General features: G+C 34.4%; 1 protein-coding gene and 1 long non-coding RNA gene across 2 annotated transcripts; one reads left to right on the forward strand and one right to left on the reverse strand.

The window, feature by feature from the left end:
- Positions 1-3,590: 3,590 nt before the first annotated feature.
- LOC105961802 (putative late blight resistance protein homolog R1A-3) lies at positions 3,591-6,346 on the reverse strand. Its single transcript, XM_012986067.2, has one exon. The coding sequence runs from the start codon at positions 6,271-6,273 to the stop codon at positions 3,604-3,606; it is 2,670 nt and encodes an 889-aa protein (XP_012841521.2). The 5' UTR covers positions 6,274-6,346; the 3' UTR covers positions 3,591-3,603.
- Positions 6,347-20,326: 13,980 nt separating this feature from the next.
- LOC148768081 (uncharacterized) lies at positions 20,327-21,453 on the forward strand. The gene is made up of 2 exons (XR_016033443.1): positions 20,327-20,589; positions 20,816-21,453. It is a non-coding gene; the product is annotated as an uncharacterized LOC148768081 (long non-coding RNA).
- Positions 21,454-22,002: the final 549 nt, after the last annotated feature.

Raw genomic sequence — 22,002 nt, forward strand, 5'->3', positions numbered from 1 at the left:
CCACAATAATAGTACTGTAACGACGGTAATATTACCGTCAACCACAGTAATATTATCATCAACTACAGTAATATTACAATAATATTACAATAGTAGACAGTAATATTATTACGTTAATCGCTCAACAAATCACACAAAACAAAAAAGGAAAAATAAAAAAATATAAAAAATTGATGTGGTTGATAGTGATATTATTGTGTTTGTAGTAATTTTACCGTAAACGATAGTAATATAATTACGTTGACTTGTCAACAAATCAAATCAAATAAAATAAAGCCAAAACAATAATAATATTGTTGTGTTTGACATGTGTACTGTCAAGAACAGTACAATTACTATCAGCGACAGTATAATTATGTTAATGACGACTGTACAATTATGGTCAACGTGCAGCGGTGGACGTAAAAAACGTATAAAATTTTAGGGAAAAAAACACTAAAAAATTCAATGGCAAAGACCTGCGCTTAATGCCGGAAACTAGCGGCGGAAAAAGAAGACAAAAGAAAAAAAAGTCAGTGGTGGAAACCCGGCGACAAAAAAAAATCAGAAAAAAAGGTTTAAAAATAAAAATCAAAATTCAATTTTGTGGTCAAAAGTTGATTAAATTGAAGTTAAATTGCACTTAACGACAACTGGCCAGCAGGAAAAAAAAATGTTTAAAAAAAAAAGTCAACGCCGAAGGCCAGCGGTCTCCGGCGATGGCAATCAAAATTTGATAATTGGTGAAATTGGCTAAATTGAGGTGTAAAATACGAAATTGGAGTTTAATTAGAGTTTCAAGGAGTTGGGGGGTAATTTTGGTATATATATAAAAGAGTTTTTCTTATTTGCAAATAGGTTTGAATAAGGTGGATTTATTTGCAAGACAAAAAAGTTGGATGTCTCATTTTTTATTAGGGGCTCTTTGAGGAAGCTCCCTAATTATTTTTTTAATAGCGAGAGGCCCAAATTATTTCTCTCAATTTGAAAATAGCCCACATCCATTTTCAATTAGTATCTTTTCCAGTTTTGTCCCCGCCCGCCACATCATCACCGCGTCACGCGCTAGTTATCAGCAAATTTTTTTTTCATTTTTTTTTCTATATCAGTTTTATTAATCGATTATGAAGCATAGTCGATTAAGGTAAATCGACTATGAAGCATAGTCGATTAAGGAAATTCTTTAATTTTTTTTTAACTTTTTTTTTTTTTGTTTTTTTAATTTTTTTTCTATATTAGGTATATTAATGGACTATGATGAAGCATAATTGATTAAGAGTCTGCTACTAAAAATAACAAATCAAAACTGCAAAAAAATGCAAAATAAACTATACTTTACAAAAACAAAAAATATAGGAACATTATAATTGATTTATATAATTGGAATCAATAAACAAAAAATCCAAAAAAAAAAACAATTGGAGTCGATCAACTTTAATCGACTACCAGAGCATAGCCGATTAATAATCTGCTACTAAAAAAAACAAATCACAACTCCAAAAAATGAAAAATCAACTACATTTTACCAAAAAAAAAAATATACCAACATTATAATTGATTTATACAATTAAAATCAATAAACAAAAAATTCAAAAAATAAAAAATAAAAAAACTGGAGTTGATCAACCTTAATCAAATACCATAGCATAGTCGATTAACTTGATCGACTATTGAACATGTACAAAGTCGATTAAGGTCCCAGCCTGCGTGAATTTCTGTACAGGCGCCGTCATCCGCCCAATCCACCAAAAAGCCCTAAATCTGCCTCCCCATCGTCACCACACCGCCGCCACACCATACTATTCAACAAATCCCTAACAAGAATAGAATAAATAAAATAAATAATTTATTAAAAAAAAACACAAATTAGCATTTCAATTCAACGTCAAAAAAAAAAAAAACCAGAAACAATTCAAGTTGTTGACAACGTCCTCGACGACGATCGCCGGTCAAAAGCTTTAACGTCGTCGGTTGAAACCACCGCCACCAACTATAGATCTGTCACCATCCTTCACGCGGCGGCGGAAGGCGGTGGCAAACACTCTTCCACCACTACCACCATCGATTGACATCTTGTTTTTCCTCCAAATTTCAGTCGAGAAGAGAAGAGAGAAGAGAGAAGATGAGAAGATGAGAAAAGGAGAAGAACGGCAAATGAAATGGGTTAGGATAATGAGATTTAATATTAATGGATTAGGGATATTAGCTAAGAGAGTTTTCTCTAATTATTTTTAGGAATAATTATTTCCTTAACTCATTTTCCTAGATGAGGAGGTTCTTGCTAATTATCCATTTTAATTAAGTGTTTTTGTCATGTACCAATTTGTCGTTTACTCTTTACCTAAATGAACAACGGTCTGAATCTAGATTAATAAACCTGAGTTGTCAAGGATTTCCACATAAAAACCCCTAATTATAGTATTTAGGAAAAGAAAAATGCAAACTTAAGATAATGAAGCTAATTATTTGCTAAAGAGAGAGAGAAAAAAAAAGGAAAAAGAACTTGATATAGATAGATATAAATGAAATAGGGTTTTTTGCAAGAACCACCCTTGTGTAATCTCTAATTGCTGAAAAACCCCTCGTGTTAAAAAAATTAGCAAGGAGCCCCCTATGAAAGTTAGTCAAAGCCAATAAGGCCCCTAACATCTTATCGTGTTCTGCACGCGCACATTGTGCGGCTGGGCTGCATATTTTGACCTAAAAAGATATAAATACCCTTTAAATAAAAAGTGGAAAATTACATATTGGCCCCAAAATTTTCATAGCCCCAAATTGAAACTTTAAGAATTTTCAATTCAGCCCTTGACAATTTCTAAAACGCCCTCTCTCCAAATCATCTCATCCCCAATCAAACTCTCCACAATTTTCACGCAAAACACACACACACAATGCTTCCTGATGGTGCCCTCTTTGCAAATATATTTTTTTTTTCCTGCAAAATGTTTGGAAGGTACCTCACCAAAACAACCCACTCCCAAATCTGCCTTTCCTCTGTTCCATCTCTCTCGAGAAACTCGGACCACTTCAACCGGCGACATATTCCACAGTTCCGTCGACGAAGAAGGGGCACGAGCATGTTGAGTATGGGGCGGCAGCGGCGGGTGGGTATGGTGACGGGGGCAGCGTATGGGGGCAGAGTATGGGGCGGGGGCAGCGGCAGATGGAGGTAATGGCGGTTGGATATGGTGGTGACGGCTAACACCGGCAGAGTATGGGGCGGCGGCGGGTGGAGGTAATGGAGGTTGGGTATGGTGGTGGAAGATTGAAGGAAGAAGGGGAACAACAAAAATGGCTTATTTAATTTGCTGATTGTTGAAGAAGAATTATTTTGAATTGTGAAAGATTGTGTGAAGAAGAATTGTTGAAGATTCCAATTATTTCCTCTGCTCTGCTCTATATTTCTTGTTTTTTTTTTCACGAATTTTCAATTGGATTTTCGGTATATTGCAAGGTTAATTTTGTCATTTCATTTAAGTCAACAACTAAATCTGATAAAAAGGGCTGTGTGCTATACAAAACCAAACATAAGGGGGTATTTGCTAATTATTTTATCATGAGGGCTTTTATGCCAATTAGAAATAACACAGGGGGGTCTGTGCTATTAGCTCAAATGAAATATGATCAGTCAATATTAACTTGAAAGTTAGGACATGCCAAACTCTCCAATTCGCTCTCGTCCCAGAAATGAACTCTAACTCGAAGGCCAACATTCCCATATTCCTCTTGTTCATTCAATATTTCCTTAGCCGAAAAAACCGCAGAATCGCTGCAATATTTCAGAACAATAGTTTCGAGCGTCGGTACTTCTCCAATACCCCAAGGAATCTCCTCCAACTCATCCAAATCTCGAAGAAAGAGTTGCTCAAGGCATGGGAAATGTGAGCTCTCTGTCCTCCAATACCTCAGTTCACCACAGTCTTCAATAAGCAAAAACTTCAAATTACAGAACTGCCCTTCAACCGTTTCCCACTCGTCTCCTTTAAAAGCATCCGTATGCAATTTGAGCACTTGAAGAAGCGGCAACGAACCGATCTTTACCGACATGTCTTCCCAACTAAGACAAGTCCGATTTAAAGACAACTTCTTGAGTGAGTTTGGGAAGTTGAGGTTTTGTAGTAAATAGCTCCGAATATTAATCGGCTTCTCTTCCGGAGCGAAGATGCAGCCGAGTGATTCGAGTTTTTCGAAACGGCAGAGGTTGTCCAGACAGTAACATGACAGATCATCGAGATTCTCGTAGTATACTTGCAGTTTCTTGACGTTGGGAATTCTCTTCACCACCTCTTCACCGCATTTGAAGTTCCTTAATTGGAGGAGTGTTTTTAGGTTCTCCAAGACAATTATGCCATTTCGATCTCGTCCGTCCATTTCAGGATCGGGGAGATCAAGCATTATGAACTCGATATGCCTTAGTTGATGCATCTTCCAAATTTCGGGTGGTGCTTTAGTATTCCATGCACCGTACACGATTAGTGTTTGTAGATTCCAAAGAAGATGGAGTGAAGATAGGTGGTTGGAAATCGACATCCAATCGACTCTAAAAGCAAGGTACCGTAGGTTTACTAACCGAAAAATAGCTTCTACCGAACTTATCTCTCCATAGTACAAAGCTCGATCGTTCGATTTCAATACCCTCAACAACCTCGTATTTAGAGATGGCAAAACCTCCTTATAATCGATTATCAAAGAACGAGTAAGTGATGGAGATTGAAAGGAACTATTGCTCATGAGTTGAGGGGTATATTGCTCATCCGTTCGATGAATACAAACTCGACGATGTGTATCTATTTGTGGTACACCATGTAGTCTTGTGACACAAACAAAATTCTCCTTTTGAGCTTGTCTTAAGCATAAATCTCTCAATAGATCATGGATGTTGCACAACTTTATTTTTCCACTAGACCCTCGAGTATGAACTAAAACGAGGTTTCTCTCAATAAGGTCGTTTAAGTACTCTTCCGCAACTAATTCCATGCTTTTCCCACTTTTCGGTTTCAGAAATCCTTCGGCAACCCATAGTTTGATGAGCCACGAGACGCGAATTTTATCATCCTCAGGAAAAACCGATCCCAAATACAGAAAACACGGCTTTAGATGAACCGACAATTGGTCATAACTCATACTTAGTATTCTCAAGCAACGCTCATTGTCCTCTAAATTCACAATCGAGGATATATTTTCTAAAACGTACTCCCAATATTCTCGCGTACGTTCCGACTTTGCTAAAAGTCCTCCAATCACCACAATCGACAAAGGAAGCCCTTTACAACTTTTCGCAATCTCCTTACCAATTTCCTCCAATTCAAGATTAGGACAACCTTGTTCTCCAAAAACATTCCGACAAAGTAGGTTCCAACTTTGATCGTCGTCTAGAAAACTCATCTCAATGCCACGAGAGTCGGTTAATTGAGAAGCCACAATTCTTAGCCTAGTGGTTACAATTATTCGACTTCCATTATTGTTATCCGGAAAGAAGAACTTCACCAATTCCCACGCCTCGATACTCCACATGTCGTCCATAATAATCAAATACCTTCTACCTATTAAAGTTTTATGCAACACAAGGCCTAATTCATCTTCCCTCATTGCACTATAAGTTTCCTTACTCTCTTGGCTTTTAATACAAAGAAGAATATCTAAAAGGATTCCCTTCATACTAAATTCTTGAGATATTGTAGCCCAAGCAAGCATATCAAAGTGTCTAACTATAAGTCGACTTACGTAAAGATTTCGAGCAAGCGTAGTCTTACCAATGCCGCCCATACCTACAATTGGAATGATCTGGCGAGTGGATTGTCGTCCGCTCAGCATATCCATCATTTCTTCCATGACGTCATCGAATCCCACGGTTGCATTTTGTCCCGTTAAACGAGATCTTAACGGGCCAATATCAACCGTCGATGAATCTTTATGGAGAAATAATCCCATGTTATTCTCTTTCATCTGCATTACTTCTTTCTTGATAAAATCCATTTCTTGTATCACTTCCTTTAGACAGTTATAGAATTCTTTATCCGAAGCGATGTTTGCCCCGTGGATATGATCGACTATGTGGGATTCGATTATGTCTTGGACCGCATAAGTTGCGTTTGCAATCCGACTCTCCAATAAGTGGTATGTGTCTTTGCTGCTAATTAACTGGGAATAACATTCAAGAAAGTCGAGAAAGAAAGTCACGTTTTTAACGAGAGGTTCAATCTGAATTTGGTCGAGAGAAATTGGAGGGTGAGGATGAAGCTGGATCTGCTCTATGATATTCATAACAGAAATTAGAGCTGCGTAAGCTGCCATCTATTATTATTTCTTAGCTAAATTAAACTGATCGGAAGATATGTCTTTTATTTTTTTGGAAGAATAAGATATTTATGATGAAGATATAGATAGATATGTATGTGTACTACGTACAGCTCTACTCAATTATTTTTGAAACTTGTGTGGTTCTGCTGAAACCTTGCTTTAATCATATCCCTTTCGCATTTATTCTCCATTTACAAAGTCGTATGTATCATCTTCTCCGCATTAAACAATTTCTTATTATTTATTACTTTTAGTTTATCAATTAAATTCATTTTTTTACTCTATAGTACTATTACTATATTATGGCATCATATGTTCTACTTTAAATGCTAAACACTCAATTACAGAGGAATTTTCAATTTTCCCAACTATTAGTAATAATTAGGGTCATTACAAATAAGCCCATTAATGGCTACTTATTCATAAGAAAATTCAGATAAAAAAATTCTTTTACCAATAAGTCCACACATTGTCCAATTTTTTGTAAAATACTGAAATATTGCGGTCAACGCTGGTCTCCGACGTTAACTTTTTTGATTTTTTTTTCCTTTCTATAACATTTTTTTTTTTTCATTTAAACAACAATATTGATGTGATTGACAGTAATATTAACTATATTACAGGTAAACACAGTAAAATTAACTAAACTACAGTTTAACATAGTAATATTGCTATATTAATCTCTAGCACAGTAATATTAACACAACAAAACTCATTATTATTGTGTAATAGAGTAATATTACTATGTTTACCGTTCAACAAATGTAAACATAATAAAAAGCCAAAAAAAATAATATTACTGTGAGTGATAGTAATATTAATATAACAACAATAATATTACCGTCAACCACAGTAATATTACAATAATAGACAGTATTATTATTACGTTACTCCGTGAATAACTCAAACAAAAAAAATCCAAACAAAATAATAATATTGATGTGATTAATAGCAATATTACTATAACAACAGTAATATTACCGTCAACCACAGTAAGATTATTGTGTGTACAGTAATATTACAATAATATACAGTAATATTGTTACGTTACTCCGTGAATAACTCAAACAAAACAAAAAACCAAAAAAAAAATTAATAATATTGACGTTGTTGATAATAATAATATTGTGTTTACAGTCATTTTACTGTCAACTGCAGTAATATAATTACGTTGATTTGTCAACAAATCAAACAAAATAAAAAAAAATAGCAAAAAAGATATAATAATAATATTACATTAATTTACTGTCAACGGCAGCACAATTACATAAATGTATTGTCAACGACAGTACAATTACGTTAATTAACTGTCATTACAGTATAATTACGTTAATTTACTGTCAGTGACAGCACCATTACGGTCAACGTTTAGCGGCGGACGTAAAAAAAAAGAAAAAAAAAACTCTCAAAAAAAACACTAAAAAAAGTCAACGCCGAAAACTGGCGAAAAAATCCGGAAGAAAAAGAAAGTCAAAGCCGGAAACCGGCGAATAAATCTGGAAGAAAAAAAAAATCGAAAAATCAACGCCGGAATTCGGCGGCAAAAAAAACTTTTTGAAAAAAAAAAGTTAAAACTGAATTTTTGTGGTCAAAATTGGATTTTTGTGGACAAAATTGATTAAATTGGGGTTACAATTAAGAATTGGGTATAAAGGGTTGGGGGTAATTGTTGGGTGCTAAATAACTAACACGCAAGTGCACGTATCGCAAACAAGTAGTAAAAGTGGACTCGTAAGAGTCGGATGTCGATCCCACAGGGAATACTCAAATTACCTAATTCTAAGTACCAAATTCTAACAATTATGATTCTTATCCAGCCTACGCAAAGTTGTCAAATTTAATCAACTAAATAAATTAAACTAATTAGGAAAGCAAATAAACAAGAGAGAATATCAATATAAAAACGGATCTAGAATTTTATATTCCCCCTATGCAAGAATTGCTCACCCAAAACCCCTCAATTATGAAATATATGATTCATGATTATTAACCCGAGACACTAATTTACTCATAACCCGCTGTCGCGTGTATTATGAGTCTATTATTCATAAACGGTTCACTATATGTCTATGCAAACAAATTATGAATAAAGCATTAACTAACAAGTCTCGTAAAAGGCTACCTAAGGCGATATCTGTATGTCTACGACACCACATGCAATTGACACACTCATCCGGTGAAAACTACTCGAAGGTTCTTATACTTACCGTCTAATTATCAAAATAGCTCTGTCGAGTCGATCCCAATAATCACAGATAAACCACATAAATTGATCAAGTTCATGCACTAACAATCATAACAAGTATAAGAAATAATCATAAAATCATAATTGCATAATCTCAAGAAAACGGGATCACCATCCCCACATAGGGTTCCAATAAAATCCTAGATTAAAAGCTTAGCTACTCGTAATTCTTATGATAAACAAAATAGAATAAATAAAATAAATAAGAAAAACTATGCTTGAGTCTTCGTTGATCTTCGTTCTCCGCGTTTTGTGGTGTAAAATTTCGTGCTTATGGTGTAGAGACTTGTTGCTTTTATAGGCTTTTCTTGATAAGGAAGTAGAGGAAACCTAATAGGAATCAATTTCCGTCACTTTCCCCCACCAGGACTTGTTTGTCGATTTGTGCCATGTTGGAGTCCGAATTTTGGAATATTGTGTAAATAAGAATTGTAGCCCTTGAAATTAGCTTTCCAATGCCGTCCAAATCACCTAATTCGGAGTTCGTATGAGAGAGATATGCTCGAAATGGTGGACACTGTCAAAGCTGTGGCGGGATTCCTTCTTCCAATTTGATTTGTTTCCTTATTTGCAACTTTTTTCCTTTCTTTTTGATCTTTTTTCCTTCATGGACACCTAATTCTCGTTTTTCACCTATAAAACACAAAATCAATCAATTAAAGCACAAATATAATTAAATCTAAACAAAAGTTCCACGTAAAGTAAACGTATTGAGTGTAATATCTACACTCAACACACCCCCAAACTTGAACATTTGCTTGTCCTCAAGCAAAATCTAATCGTAAGCAAAAACTCAACTACCGCATCTCATCACATAGATTAATGACTAACTTCACGTTTTCAGAACTTGTAATTATAATGAAAATTCTTAGGCATTCGCAAGCTCAAAATTCAAAAGCACTTAGTCACTTACCATAGCCAAAAATCACAAATCATGCAATTGCTTCAAGCATCCTATATTTGTAAATTAAAGATAGAAAAAAGTTATGCTTACATGTATATGTTTGACTCCAAATACTCACCAAAATATTCTACTCTACTAATATCGAACATTAAGCTATTGGGATCATTGGGGCTTTTTGGCTTTCAATTGTTTGGCTATTTGGTTCGAGGTAGGAAATATGGGTATATGTGGCTATTCTTCTTGAATTGAGGTGATTACGCCAAAATTTGAAAGATAGGCGTTTGAAACCATGAATTCACCTGTAAGGACTTTAATAAACTCGATTCTTAAGAGTTCAAAAGTCTCCACTTTTCTCTTAAGACAATGAATCGAGCTTTCAAAACAATTCAACAACTAGTCCTTACTTCTCCCTTCTAGTCTCTTCTTCTTCTTTTTCTCTTTTTTTTTTCTTTTTTTTTTTTCTTTTTTTTTATATATATATATAGAAGCATATATATTTGTCTTTTTTTTTTTTTTGAAGAAGAAGGACCTTATAAAAAATTTCGACCGAACTCCAAGGGTTAATTTTTAAAAAATCTCCACTTTTCTACCTTATACACTTTGGCTAAAAGAAAGAACGCCTTTTCTCCGAGGCTCAAATCAAGGTTCTAATGATAATTTCGATAAAAAGGTCGGCTTGAAAGGCTCAAACGGTTCAAAGAAGGCCCAAATCATATCCCAAATCACTCACTACTCAATACTTCGTATCATAAATTTCCTAAGGTGAGTTTTAAAACCGAACGAAGCATGATTTAGCACAAATAAATTCCAAATTTAAAATACAAAACATTCAACCAAAGCAATGCACAAGGTGTGATTCCTAGCAATAATTCGCTTCTACGTTCCGTTGAATCAAAAGCTAAACAAATATCTAATCCTTATCAAAACAAAACAAGCAATTTCATCATTAAACATTGATCATCTCTCATCATTATAACTCATCGATGCATTCGACTCAAGCAATTGTTTTTATTTTTATTTTTTTTTATTCCGAAAAAACGATAAAAGCAATAAAAATAAATAAAACCTAATGCATGCAAACTAAAACAAATGAGCACAAAAAAACATGTTTTTTTTCACCCCCAAACTTAAAATTTTCGTTGCCCTCAACGAAATTAGCACAAAGTTTAAGGATAGAAAACACCTGATTTAGTCGGAATCGTTGTCTTCGGGGTGTGAGAATTTGTGGGAAAGAAATCTGATTTTCCTCTTGCGAAGATGCCCTCTATGTCTCTCGGATGACTGTCCCGATCGCAATTCCTACCTTAAAAATAAGAAATCAAATAAATTAATTAGAATGCATGCCTATGAAAATAAAAATAAAACATAAAATTAAAGAAAAATATGAAAAACAGTAAAGCTCGGGTTGCCTCCCGAGAAGCGCTAAATTTTAAGTCTTCAGCCAGACTTTGCTTCTTGAAATTGTTATGTCCAATCCAAAGCCTTGTAGATTGCGCATCCATCCATGAGCTCTATCACTTCAATTGCAACCAAGACATGGATAGCAATGCAATATATCACGGTCCACCTTAGCTTGTAGTCTTTTTTGGTTGTAATCAATCGGTACGAAGCCAAGATGGGATCTTCATCACCCGCTCCCTCAAATCGGTATACAAAAATCTCCAGTCTGCGTATAACCTCCACCTCAAAAATATTAGTCTTCTCATCAACCACTCTTGATGCCTTCAAATCCACATTTAGATCAACGACAGAGCCCACAACTAGAATATCTTCAATCATTACATCCATGTCCTTCTTCTCTTGTTCTGAGGGATCTTCGTGGTTTAGCTCGATTGCCTTCTCAGATTCATCATGCTCAAGTGTCTTCGTAATTTCTATTTCTCTCACATCGACACTATTTTCCGGACATAGAAGATTTTTCTCACCGCAGGCTTCACCCGAATTTTCTTTGATATAACCATTGCCGATTTCGTCTGGAATATTTTCAAGAGACTCAGATTTTAATTTGAGCGTCATCTCTTCCAGTTGTATCTCCATGTTTCGAAATGATGCTTGAGTGGTATTCATGAATTCGCCAATGATGGATACGAAATCAAGTTGGTCATTAGTGGTTTGTTGCTGCGATGGATAATAATTTTGAAAATCATCAAATTGTGGCTCTCTATGTTGAAACTCGTTCAAATCTTGGTCCTGAAAGCTTTGCTCGTATGTGTTGGTATAAGTGTTCCAATAACCTCTGTTGGTAATTTCGATGAAATTCGTCGCTTTTGGTGATCCCCAGCATTGATCGGTGTAATGATTTCCACCACATGTTGAACAAAACGGAGGCATATCATAGGTGTTTTGGAGGTATTCGTCAGATGGAAGCCATTCATATCCCGTTTGAGGTGCCCGAACATTGTAACCAGACATGTAAAAAACACAAAAAAAAAAAACAAAATTAAAAATTAAAGTTAAATGGCTGAAGTAAAAAAAAATTGCTCAAATTTGATATTATAATAAATAGATAATTTAGCCGTATTCCCCGGCAACGGCGCCAAAAACTTGTTGGGTGCTAAATACCTAACACGCAAGTGCACGTATCGCAAACAAGTAGTAAAAGTGGACTCGTAAGAGTCGGATGTCGATCCCACAGGGAATACTCAAATTACCTAATTCTAAGTACCAAATTCTAACAATTATGATTCTTATCCAGCCTACGCAAAGTTGTCAAATTTAATCAACTAAATAAATTAAACTAATTAGGAAAGCAAATAAACAAGAGAGAATATCAATATAAAAACGGATCTAGAATTTTATCTTCCCCCTATGCAAGAATTGCTCACCCAAAACCCCTCAATTATGAAATATATGATTCATGATTATTAACCCGAGACACTAATTTACTCATAACCCGCTGTCGCGTGTATTATGAGTCTATTATTCATAAACGGTTCACTATATGTCTATGCAAACAAATTATGAATAAAGCATTAACTAACAAGTCTCGTAAAAGGCTACCTAAGGCGATATCTGTATGTCTACGACACCACATGCAATTGACACACTCATCCGGTGAAAACTACTCGAAGGTTCTTATACTTACCGTCTAATTATCAAAATAGCTCTGTCGAGTCGATCCCAATAATCACAGATAAACCACATAAATTGATCAAGTTCATGCACTAACAATCATAACAAGTATAAGAAATAATCATAAAATCATAATTGCATAATCTCAAGAAAACGGGATCACCATCCCCACATAGGGTTCCAATAAAATCCTAGATTAAAAGCTTAGCTACTCGTAATTCTTATGATAAACAAAATAGAATAAATAAAATAAATAAGAAAAACTATGCTTGAGTCTTCGTTGATCTTCGTTCTCCGCATTTTGTGGTGTAAAATTTCGTGCTTATGGTGTAGAGACTTGTTGCTTTTATAGGCTTTTCTTGATAAGGAAGTAGAGGAAACCTAATAGGAATCAATTTCCGTCACTTTCCCCCACCAGGACTTGTTTGTCGATTTGTGCCATGTTGGAGTCCTAATTTTGGAATATTGTGTAAATAAGAATTGTAGCCCTTGACATTAGCTTTCCACTGCCGTCCAAATCACCTAATTCGGAGTTCGTATGAGAGAGATATGCTCGAAATGGTGGACACTGTCAAAGCTGTGGCGGGATTCCTTCTTCCAATTTGATTTGTTTCCTTATTTGCAACTTTTTTCCTTTCTTTTTGATCTTTTTTCCTTCATGGACACCTAATTCTCGTTTTTCACCTATAAAACACAAAATCAATCAATTAAAGCACAAATATAATTAAATCTAAACAAAAGTTCCACGTAAAGTAAACGTATTGAGTGTAATATCTACACTCAACAGTAATATTGACATATACATGAATATTTCCTTTATTTATAATAAATAGTAAAATGATAGGCTTATTGGTGAAAGAGATATAGCCCCTAAACCTAGAATAATAAAGATATTTGGTTGGGGACTTATGCACAAAAACCCCTAATAATTAATATAGTAGTTCTTCCGCATCAAAAAATATTTTAGTTAAGAGCATCTCCCACCGGTTGCTATATCGCCATTTTTTCATCCAATTTATGTGTTTTTAACATCCCATATTAAAATTCTTATATTGCCATTACACCTAAAATTATAGAGATTTGTTTTTAGCCTCCCACCGTGGTCAACCCCCATATTACTATATACTCAAATCCTATTTTTCCACCAATTTTTTTGGTGAAGGAATTTTAGTCTCCCACCGACCATTTTCCTATTTTTCCACCAAATCCTATTTTTCCTACCAAATATAGAGCTGAAAATAGGATTTGGTGTAATTAACACCATGGTAGTTAAACTCGCGAGATATTGCGATATTTATCGCGATACGGTACGGTCCCAATCAAAACGATACGACTCGGACTCTGTATCGGCTATGTTAAAATATCGGTAAATATCGCGAGATATCGTATCGTATCGCCATATCATGCAACGATACGATATTTACGATATTAGTCAAAACATTTAAAAAACAAAAAAGAAAACGAAATATTCACAATTTCAAGTCTGAAAAACGGATTTCAAAATAACCCTTCAAATTCACAACCCTAATCAACCTTTCTCACTTCAATTTCTTCAAAAAAATATCAGAATATGGCAACCCTAACTCGATTTCTATAGATTCTTGTTATTTTTTTGGAGTCAAGTGCGAATTTATGAGTGATAGATTAATCTTTTAGAAATTATGAGTGATAGATTAATCTTTTATGAGTGATAGATTAATCTTTTAGATTATCAATTAAATTCATTTTTTTACTCTATAGTACTATTACTATATTATGGCATCATATGTTCTACTTTAAATGCTAAACACTCAAGTACCGTGGAATTTTCAATTTTCCTAACTATCAGTAATAAATTTCTTACTTTACTTTTGACATAAGCTTTTATTAACCATTCTTACTTTCTTTTTGGAATTAGCTTCGTGCTAAGCATTGTTCCTCTCCAAGCATTATTCCTCTTCTTATCGAATCAGCTTGTACCTAAGCATTCTTACTTTCCGTTTTACATTAGCTTTTAGATAAGCATTCTTACTTTCCTTTTGGTATTAGCTTCGAGCTAAGCATTATTCCTCTTCTTATGCAAGTTGCTTGTGCTAAGGTTTCTTACTTTTCTTTTGGCTATAGCTTCGAGCTAAGTTTTCTTAATTTCCATTTGGCATTAGCTTCGAGCTACGCATTCTCACTTTCCTTTTGGCATTAGCTTCGAGCTAAGCATTGTTCCTCTCCTTATGGAATTAGCTTGTGCTAAGCATTCTTACTTTCGTTTTGGCATGAGCTTCGAGCTAAGCAGTGTACCATTCATAATGGAATTAGCTTTTTTTTTATTATTTATTTTTATATTTATTTAATTTATATATATAAATATATATATATATATATATATATATATATATATATATATATATTTATTTGTTTTAATCTTTTTAAATTTTTAAATTTTTTTTTTTCAATTTTAATTTTAATTTATTTTTTTATGGAATTAGATTGTTCTAAGCATTCTTACTTTCCGTTTGGCATTAGCTTCGAGCTAATCATTCTTACTTTCCTTTTGCCATTAGCTTCGAGATAAGCATTATTACTTTCGTATTGGCATTAGATTTGAGCTAATCATTGTTTCTCTCCTTATGGAATTATCTTGTAGTAAGCATACTTACTTTCCTTTTGGCATTATCTTCGAGATAAGCATTCTTCCTCTTGTTACGGAATAAGATTTTGCCAAGCATTCTTACTTTCCTTTTGGCATTAGTTACGAGCTAAGCATTATTACTTTCCTTTTGGCATTAGCTTCGATCTAAGCATTATACATTTTCTTATGGAATTAGCTTTTCTTTATTATATTTTTATATATTTATTTATTTTATAATTTTTCTTATATTTTTTTAAAATTTTTTAAATTTTTTGTTTTTTTTTTTAATTTTAATTTAAAATTTAGCTTTATTTTTATTTTATTTTATTTTTAATTTTATTTTGATTTTGATTTTGATTTTATTTTTTTTACGGAATTCGATTGTGCTAAGCACTCTTACTTTTCGTTTGACAATAGCTTCGAGCTAAGCTTTCTTACTTTTTTTTTTGCCATTAGCATCGAGCTAAGCATTATTACTTTCCTATTGGCATTAGCTTTGAGCTAAGCATTGTTCCTCTCCTTATGAAATTAGCTTGTGCAAAGCATTCTTACTTTCGTTTAAGTATTAGCTTCGAGGTAAGCATTATACGTTTTCTTATGGAAATAGCTTTTGTTTAATTATTTATTTATATATTTATTTATTTTACAGATTTATTTATTTAATTTATTTTTTATTTGTTTTTATTTTTATTTTCACCTTTTTTTTTAATTTTTTACTTTTATTTTATTTTTATTTTTTTGTTATTTTTTTTTGTTATTTATTTTTTTTATTTATTTAATTTTTTTTTATTTTCTTATAGAATTAAATTATGCTAAGCAGCCTGAATTTCCGTTTAGCATTAGCTTCGAGCTAAGCATTCTTACTTTCATTTTGTCATTAGCTCCGAGCTAAGCATTATTACTTTGCTATGGCATTAGCTTTGAGCTAAGCATTGTTCCTCTCCTTATGGAATTAGCTTGTGCTATGCATTCTTATTTTCCTTTTGGCATTAGCTTCGAGCTAAACATTTGTCCTCTTCTTATGGAATTAGCTTTTGCCAAGCATTCTTACTTTCCTTTTGGCGTTAGTTTCGAGCTAAGCATTATTACTTTCCTTTTGACATTAGCTTTGAGCTAAGCATTGTTCATCTTCTTATGGAATTAACTTGTGCTAAGCATTCTTACTTTCCTTTTGGCATTAACTTCGAGCTAAGCACTCTTTATGTCCTTATGAAATTAGCCTGTGCTAAGCATTCTTATTTCCTTTTGGTATTAGCTTTGATTAAGCTAAGCATTCTTAATTTCCTATTGGCATTAGTTTCGAGCTAAGCATTATATCTATCGTTTTGGCATTAGCTTTGAGCTAAACATTATTCCTCTCCTTATAGAATTAGCTTGTGCTAAGCATTATTACTTTCCTTTTGGCATTAGCTTCGAGCTAAGCATTATTCCTCTCCTTATGGATTGTTCTTGTGCTAAGGATTCTTACCTATGCTACACGGACACGGATATGTGGACACAGCGATACGCAGATATGGACACGGTGATACGGCATTTCTGAAAAACTAGGATACGGACACGCGAGGGATACGCGTAAATAAAAAAAATATAGGGGTATATTTATAAATTGTAAAAATATAGGGATACATTTATAAATTGTAAAAAATATGTATATGTCGTCATCGCATAAGAGAACCGCTTGTTAGGATAGTAGACTAAAAGTCTCGCTTTTAGCTATATAATTTTATTATTGAATTAATAAAATAGTTTATTATCATTTTATGAGAATCTGCACTAGGGTATTCAATGCATTTAATTGATTGTTTGTCAATTAATTAAAAGCATAAGTCTAATATTCTAATAGTATTCGAAATGGTGTGCTACGGCGCACAGAAAGATCATTTTGAAAGTTCGTTTAGAATATAAAGATAAACGTTCACAATCTAGATGGAAATGGACTAACCATTGGTAAAAGATTGTAACACAATATTTAAGTGATTGGTCTTGATCACAGTAAACAGCGAATAACTTTTGTAGTTATTGTTTTGACTTATTGTGGTAGCACATCCGGCATGTGTTGAACCGGACAAAGTGAAATAATTGTTTCATCACTGTTCAAAATGAAACTGTATTATTTCTAGTTGACAGTAAATTACTTACTCTCTTAATCCCTAGATAATTAACGTACATATTTAATTGATGATCTCTACTTTGATGTCACAATGGGAGAGATTCCTATATTGAGTCAAATGGCCCCCGGTGCGTTGGGTAGAGACATTAAGAATTAATAGGTGGAAATTGATTATCGAAAGGAATCCACATCTCTGAAATATGAGATTGATAATAACCCTTGAGTAGCTTATATGATTTGTTTATGCCAAGTCCTGGCCAGGTGGATTTCGTATCCGGCATACTCAAATAAGTTAAGCGAGTAAGACTCATGAAAAGAAACCATTTAATTTATTTAGCAGTGAATAAATTATTTGGTGGTTATAAGATTTCTTAATGTGGGGAGAATCTAAGTAATGATCGACCGGAGCTCGAATGTAATATTTGAGAATATAAACGGGAGTTCAATAATTATTTGGTAGTGAAAAATAAATAATTATTTAATGATTAATTAAATGAATTCTTTTAAGAGTTTGGATTTAATTAATTATTAGTTGCCCGATTTATATTTTCTCCTTTAGTCCCTATTGTAGCCCAATGGATTTCCTAATTAATCGAGAAAATAAAGTTCAACCAATATTATATATTGGAATTAATATAGCCGAAAATTAAGTCCCCATTGGATTGCAATTTTCGACTATATAGAGTTGTAGAAGGAGTGAGATTTGTTTCCATGTAATCCTCTCTATGTGTGACTCTAATTCCTTGTGCTATATATAATAGAGATTATGTTGATGAGAGAATAAGAATTGCTACACGCCTATTCACGTTCCGGAGATGAGAATATTTTTCTCTTCTTCTTTTCTCTCTAAGTTTCTCGATTATAGATTTAGATTTCTTCAAGTACAAGTCCACCCTTGTAGAAGAATTATTAATCCGGGATATACAATAGAAGACTATAGGTTTTTAGAGCAAACTATAATTCCCGAATTTTCTGAGCAGTCCTGCGAAGAAAATCACCATAAATCAACCGTTAGTCGGATAGGCACGAAATTTATACAGTAGCTTCCTAACCCTTAGATCTACTATCCATCCAAAGGGTTTCTCGATCGGATCAACGATCGCGGAGATATCGGTGAAGGAAGAGGACTGGAAATTTCTGGACAGCAGCTTTTACGAAGGTTGAAGGCTTGACGTGGATCCTCGTTCGTGCGCCGAAGATAGAAACGGACCTGCTCGCGAAAACTGTAAGTTGCTAGATTAGATTTACTCCGCTTTAAACGAATCTAATCAAAGCATGTTAATAAAATTAAAACCGGCTAATCTAGAACCTCTTGCGAATTTTCATTGAATCCTGGGCTTCACATCCCAACACCGCTCGCCCTTGATGCTCGTGTTCTTGGTCGCCGTCGCTGCTAGACTTTTGGAGTTTTTGGTGGATTCACAAAAAAAACAGAGGAAATGTGTATTACAGAGAAAAGAAAATGCGCATTTTTTTTATTATGGCTCTCTCTTAAAACGTAAGAGAAGTGTCCCAACTTTTTTAAAATTGTGGACACTGCCCGACACGGGTGTCCGAGAAGTGTCCGGGCATGTCCGAGTGTCCAGGTGTCGGATACGGGGACTCTTCACCTTCTAGAAGTGTCCGTGCAGCATAGGTAATAATTAATAGGGTAAACTTCAATTTACCTGCGTGAACTATACCCAAGGTGTAAAATACACCTCTGAACTTCAAAATGAACCAAAACAACCCCTCCGTTAAATATCCGTCCACCATTGCTGATGTGGCGTGTTACTTTTTTGAATTACTACCTTTATTCCAGCTGTTCTATTTTTTTGACTAATTTACCCTCTGTTGAATATATATGTTTATGAGTAAATAATTGCAAAAACTCAGTAAAGGCCAAGTTGCAATTTATATTAAATTTCTGAAATTAAATAAGGACTTGATTGCAATTTCCCAAAAAAGAATCCGGCACCTCTACACCTCTTCCTCGCCGGTTGAAAAAAAGAGGCCTCATTTCATTGTATAGGCCACCAAAATGCTTTCCTCAATCCTCCCCATCATCAATTTTAAATCTATTTCGACAAAGTTTAAACCTAGAGAAAATCGATGAAGAAGAGGAAACTCCGTCGTGTGTGCGGCCCGATGAAGCTGATCGGAAGAAACTCCATCGCGTCGTCGCCGCCTCTTTTCCTGCTCAGCCACCACCACCGTCTCCGCCATCGTCTTCGCCGCCCCTTTTCACAGCCAAGGCCGCCATCGACTCTTTCCACCGCCTAGTCACTTGTGGTTACTCTATGGACTTTCGAAGCAAAATTCGAGATTTAATTTGAGTGGTGGAGGGGCAGACCAGGAAGAATTGATTTGGTGGATTGTATGGGACTGTGGGTAGAATTGAAGGTTTGAGATTCTTGGATGGAGTATGAAGTTGCTAGCAATTGGAAGAAAAGAAAATTCTGGGATTCTTAATTTGAAGAAGAAAAATTTGAAGGTTCTGAGATTTTTAATTTGATGAACAAATTTCCGGGTTTGTCTAAAAAAAAATTCAGAGCAGGAAAAGAAAAGAAAGAAGCGGAAGGAGATGAAGAAAAAAACAGAAGAAAAGGTTGGAGGACAAAAATGTAAAAACACTTAAAAACTACCGGTGTTACTTTTCTACTGTCTTTTAACGTTGACCCAAAATCCACAAGTGCTATTTTGGTACGTTTTGAAGTTGAAGGGGGGTATTTTACACCTTGGGTATAGTTCAGGCAGGTAAATTGAAGTTTACCCTAATTAATATAGTAGTTCTTTGGCACCAAAAAGTATTTTAGTTAACCCTACAAAGTTGGGGTTGTCTAGGGTCCGAGAGGGCTGTACTTCTCGGACCCTAATTTTTTTAATCTTGTGCGTACATAATACTTAAGTTTCAATCTCATCTATTGATTTATGTGTATGATCCAGTACGACATAGTACGACACTAAAAATTTAAAAAATAATGTACGAACCCAGTAAAAACACACCGTACACCACCGTACACACATCGTACTTTTTATAAATTACATATTTAACCTTATAAACTCAAATAAAAAAAAACAAAATATCTATTAAGAAATATTATAATAATCATAATTAATTAACAACACTACGCGATCAAATAAAATCAAAGCATCACAAATTTTCTTCCCAAAACGAAAATCCCCATCTCGACAAGCATATCCCCTTCTTCTCACGAAGAAATCAAAGATGATTTCTTCGTATGTTGAAAACTTTGGATTGGTTGAAGCACTCCACCTATTCGATGAAACACCTCTCAAAGACATAGTCATGTGGATTGATGATTCGAGGTTGCGTCAATTGCGGAAATCTAGAGATGGGTTTGCGGCTTTTTAACGGAATGTGTGAAAAGGAGGTGAGTATTGCTTTGTAGTATAGGTCTAGTGTTTCGATTGTTTTCTGATTGGGGTTTTGAATTTTTCCTTTCCCATGGTGAAATGGTTGAATCTTGTACCCTAGTTTGGTGTTGTTGAGGTGTTGACAAAATTTCAAATAGGAATTGTGTCTGGTTTTGGATTATCTGATTCTCTAGCTCATTGCACTGAGCTCTATGGTTTTTTTGCATTGTTGTTCGTGTAAAGAACTTAAAACCGTACGGAACAAGTGGAAATGGAGGAAAGGCAGCCCAACCTCAACCTCATCAAATGCCGCTTATCCTCTTGTCTACACCATCACATCAATTAGTAGAAGCCAATCACCTATCTACCTTTCCGATCTTTGAGGCTAATCGAATGAAGGGGTTTTATCCAGAGTCATAATGGCCAATCAGCACTAGTAACCAACTATCAGCCGTAATGTCGCTTACCAGCTACATATGGGCAATCAACACTAGTACCCAGGATATCTCGTTGATTTCTGCAAATGCTGAGCCGGTGTTCTGCAAAAGAATGACCTTGCTATCTTTGCAATTGACTTTCGCATGATGTGATGCCGAAATCTTCTGAACACATTTGATGATGTGATGGAAATTCATGAAAAACTTGGAGTAGAATTTCTGATGTTTGTTATTGATAAAAAAAAAAATGTGATTTTATTTGCAGGGGTATTGTTTTCGTCTTTGTTCGATGTTGTTTTGTTTATATGGTCTCTTTGTTGGTTGTCGATGTGATCTTGGAGTTGTGTTGTAGTAGTTGGTTCTTCGTATTGGTAGGTCTTTTGATTATGCAGTAAACTATGATAGATCTAAGTTGAATTATACATAAGTTTCGGCTTTTTACAAGTATTCACATTTTCTTATGCCAAAGAATTTTCTCTGGTTCACTACAATGTCACATTGCTCATCCTAAATGAGGTGCAGTACTTCTAAAAAAAACAAAAAATAAAAAAATAAAAAATAAAAATTGAGGTGCGGTGTTATAAAAAAAATTAAAAAATAAAATGAAAATGTCTCCCTGGATCTTATAGCATTTGTTTGAATTGTTTCTTTCTGATAATATTCTTCTATCGATTTGTTCATTTGCATCCATCGTAAAACTAGAACATAAGGCATTATGTTTTTATATTTTTGGTTGGTCGAATTTGCAAAAGAGCCTTTACACCAGAAAAATTGACGTTGAGATATCATTGCAAATGAGCGGAACATTCTTTGCACATGTACTCCAGAAAAATGTATAGAATCAAATGCTTACAATTTAACAGTCCATATTTTTCATTGAAAAACAAAATTGCGAAAAAAAATCTCCAGGGGCAGCAAATCTATGCCTGCAAGAACCACATCAACTAAGATGTATCTGAAAAATCTGAGAAAAAAGTCTGCAATAATGCACAC

The sequence above is a fragment of the Erythranthe guttata genome, chromosome 9 (assembly GCF_056151865.1).
Source record: "Erythranthe guttata isolate IM_541 chromosome 9, IM_541, whole genome shotgun sequence".
Taxonomy (NCBI): Eukaryota; Viridiplantae; Streptophyta; class Magnoliopsida; order Lamiales; family Phrymaceae; genus Erythranthe; species Erythranthe guttata.

Excerpts from the sequence above, each read along its gene's own strand:
- LOC105961802 (XM_012986067.2), bottom strand. The coding sequence starts at position 6,273 with ATGGCAGCTTACGCAGCTCTAATTTCTGTTATGAATATCATAGAGCAG.